At 54.3% G+C, this 3,700-nt stretch overlaps 1 protein-coding gene across 1 annotated transcript in view; it reads left to right on the forward strand.

Annotated features, from left to right (window-relative positions):
* ARHGEF10L (Rho guanine nucleotide exchange factor (GEF) 10-like) overlaps positions 1-3,700 on the forward strand; it is a gene marked incomplete at its 3' end in the record, with an annotated part of 14,196 nt that overhangs the window by 668 nt on the left and 9,828 nt on the right. Inside the window, 11 exon segments of the mRNA XM_010072641.1 lie at positions 1-17; positions 244-321; positions 402-581; positions 1,028-1,144; positions 1,236-1,328; positions 1,573-1,746; positions 2,457-2,602; positions 2,947-2,961; positions 3,292-3,356; positions 3,359-3,466; positions 3,569-3,684. The exon segment at positions 1-17 is cut by the window's left edge and continues 28 nt beyond it. Of these exon segments, the coding sequence (XP_010070943.1) occupies positions 1-17; positions 244-321; positions 402-581; positions 1,028-1,144; positions 1,236-1,328; positions 1,573-1,746; positions 2,457-2,602; positions 2,947-2,961; positions 3,292-3,356; positions 3,359-3,466; positions 3,569-3,684 (1,109 nt within the window).

A 3,700-nucleotide genomic window follows, 5' to 3' on the forward strand; every position in this document is an offset into this window, starting at 1 on the left:
GGCTGAGCCCACAGCAGGTCTTGGGTGGTTTTGGGGGGTACACAGGGTTTTGGGGGGGAGTGGCGTAGGGCTTCCCCTTGGTCCAGTGATTGAGCAACCGGGGAAAACACGAGTCAGCAGAAAGCGATGGCGCCGCATCAGCACTTCTGCAGGGAATGCTGTGCCCACGTTGCCCCCCGCCAAAATCCCATTTTTTGGGGTGTATTGGAGGGGAACCATGGCTGACCCCCAGCATTGTTGCAGGTGGTCCGGCGGCACATCCTGGGCTCCATCGTGCAGAGTGAGCGAAGCTACGTGGACTCCTTGAAACGCATCCTGCAGGTGGGGGACCCCCTTTTTTGGGGTTTTTTTTGGGGGGTGCAGGGATGCAGGGATGCTGATGTACCAGCATCTCCCGGCAGGATTATAGGAACCCGCTGCTGGAGCTGGAGCCCAAGGTGCTGAGCGCTCGCAAGTGCCAGGTGGTGTTTTTCCGGCTGAAGGAGATCCTGCAGTGCCACTCCATGTTCCAGATCGCCCTTGCCTCCCGCGTGGCCGAGTGGGACACGGCGGAGAAAATCGGGGACCTCTTTGTGGCCTCAGTAGGTGGAAAAATTTTGGAGACCTCTGTCAAACCTCCCCTTGGATCCCCCTTGGTGATAGCGTTGGGATTGGAGGGTTTAAGTGCTGCATCCCCAACTTGGGTACCACCAGCATCCTCCAAAAATATACGAGCACCCCAACACTTTGCCAACCCCTATTTTTGGGGGGTCCCACGCCTTCATGGTTCTCCTCCTGCCCCTCTGCCCAGTTCTCCAAGTCAATGGTGGCCTCGGTAGGAGGAAAAAATGGGGGGGGACCACTGTCAAACCTCCCCCTGGACCCCTCTCCATGATAGCAGTGGGGGGATTGGAGGATTTAAGTGTTGCATCCCCAACTTGGGGTGCCACCAGCATCCTCCAAAAATATCCGAGCACCCCCACACTTTGCCAGCCTGGTTTTGGGGGGTCCCATGCTATCGTGGCTCTTCTCTTGCCCCTCTCCCCAGTTCTCCAAGTCGATGGTGCTGGACGTCTACAGCGACTATGTCAACAACTTCACCACGGCCATGTCCCTCATCAAGAAGGCGTGTCTCACCAAACCCGCATTCCTCGACTTCCTCAAGGTCAGCAGGACCCAAAAATGAACCCATGATGCTGCTGCTTATCGTTTTGGGTGAAAACTCCTCTTTTAAAATTCTTTTTCCCCCTCTGCAGAAGAGGCAGATGGCCAGCGCCGACCGGGTCACGCTCTACGGGCTGATGGTGAAGCCCATCCAGAGGTTCCCGCAGTTCATCCTGCTCCTGCAGGTATGGGCGAGAGGTTCCTGCACCCACCTGCCTTTGCACCCCATTTTTTTGGCAAGTTGGGCACTGTGGGAAAGGGTTGAGCAAGGGACACACTTTTGGGTTGACAGCTTTGGGGACTTTCCCAAAGATCATCTTCCAAGCTTTGATCTTGGAGATGCCCAAAAGTGCTTCCAATTATAGCATTCCCCATTGGGACTGATTTTCCTGGGGTGGCTTTTGTCCCCCTGTCCTTTCCCTGCTCCAGGACATGCTGAAAAACACCCCCAAGGGCCACGCGGACCGCCTGTCCCTCCAGCTGGCCCTCACCGAGCTGGAGACGTTGGCCGAGAAACTCAACGAGCAGAAGCGCTTGGCCGACCAAGTTGCCGAAATCCAACAGCTCAGCAAGAGCATCAGCGACCGCAGCAGCCTCAACAAGGTGGGTCCTTCGGCCTCACCTCCTCATCCTCCTGATGGGTTTGGAGCTGAGGGGTTTGGAGGTGAAGGTTGAGCTTTGCAGGTTCCACCTTCTTCTCCACATCGGGGATTTTGGGAATCTGGGATCCTTGTTTTCTCTGAAAGGATGTTGAGAAAAGCAAATTTTTTTTTTTTTTTTTTTTTTTTTGAGGCTGACATGGGGAAATTCCCACCCCCTCCCCACCCAGGGAAAAGCAAGGATGAGCTGCTGTATCATCCGCCTGATTTTGCAACCGTTGGTGGAAAAAAAACCCCAAAACGAAAAAAAAAAAATCCAAAAAAACAACCCAAACGCTAAATGAAGCTCTTGCGACACATCCTGGGCTGGCGACGGCCGTGGTGGCAAAAACCGCAGCAGGGCACGCGCCAGCTCAGCGCTGGGAGCAGGATTTAGAGCCAGGGGATGAAAAAAGACCCAAAAGGGGCTGAAAAAGGGCCACGTTGGTCTTTCAGGGCTCTGCACTCGTGGTGGTTGGACATATGGGGTGCAAAGGGGTTTTGCATCGTGCAGCTTTGGAGGATGTTGCACGACCGTCTGCAGGGCTCGGGGCTGTGCGTGCTCCCAGCAGGAGGAAAATCCTTGCAAAAAGGGAAAAACAACACAAATTTGGGGCAGGAGGCTGGTAAAAACCCTGGGGCTGAGCTCCTCCACCTTCTCCATCCCCTCCGCAGCTGCTGAGCTCGGGGCAGCGGCAGCTCCTGCTCTGCGAGACGCTGACGGAGACTGTGTACGGCGACCGCGGGCAGCTCATCAAGTCCAAGGAACGGAAGGTTTTCCTCCTCAACGACATGTTGGTCTGCGCCAACATCAACTTCAAGTACGTGCTGGTGGCCCCCAAACCCCAAAATCACTTTGCAAAGCGTCAACGGAGCCACCTTCCCCCTGCCCCACCTGGGTTTTGGGCTCGGTGGGTTTTTAGCTGGATCCCAAGGGATTTTTCAAACCACCCCACCTTGTTTTGGAAGGGGAACCCAACTGGTTTGGGGTGCTTTGCCCCCAGTTGTTGGCATGTCTCCATGCAAAGCTTCTACCCCTGGGTGCCGTGGAGTGCGGGAGTCTGCTGGGACCCCAGGGCTTGGTGAAGGTTGACGATGCAAATGGGAAAACCCTCCCTGAGCACCCCATAATATCTCTTTATTCATCATTTTTCCCCTTTTCCAGGCCGGTGAACCCAGGGTAGGTGCTGAGCGTGGTGTGCTGTGGTTGCGTGCCCCATATTTTGGGGGTGCAGGCATGCACCGGTGCACGGTGTGGGGTTGCAAATGGGGGACTCGGTTTGCAAATTGCGTTTTGCCAAGGTCTTGCAGGGCAAACCGCGCCACGCTCGTTGTTTTGGGGCAGTTTTTGGGGTGTTTTTGGGTTTTTTTTCCGATTTTTGGTGGTTTAAAAAAATATTATTTATTTTATTTATTGATTTCTATTTTATTTCTTTTAATATTTAAATCAACACCTGCTGATTTATTTACATCTTTTTTAAATTTTTTTTTTTGCATCCTCCCTTGTCAGAGGCCAACTGGAAATTAGCAGCCTGGTGCCCTTGGGTCCCAAATACGTGGTGAAGTGGAGCACGGCCCTCAAGTGGTGGAAGTGGGGCAGGAAGGCGGCGCCTACGACAAGGACAACGTCGTCATCCACAACGCCGGCGCCAAGAAGCACCCGCCAGCCGGGCAGGCTTCGCACAGTGAGCACCCATCCCTCCATCTGCTGTTGGGATGGTCAGTTGGGATGGAACATCCTCCATGGACCTCATTTTTTTTTTTTTTCTTCCATTTTTCCACCCAAGATAAAGTCTACCTGGGGCCACCACGGCTCTTCCAGGAGCTGCAGGACCTGCAGAAGGACCTGGCGGTGGTGGAGCAGATCACTCTTCTCATCAGCACCTTGCATGGAACCTACCAGGTATCTGCTGGCCAAA

The sequence above is a fragment of the Pterocles gutturalis genome, unplaced genomic scaffold (genome assembly GCF_000699245.1).
Source record: "Pterocles gutturalis isolate BGI_N339 unplaced genomic scaffold, ASM69924v1 scaffold20527, whole genome shotgun sequence".
Taxonomy (NCBI): Eukaryota; Metazoa; Chordata; class Aves; order Pterocliformes; family Pteroclidae; genus Pterocles; species Pterocles gutturalis.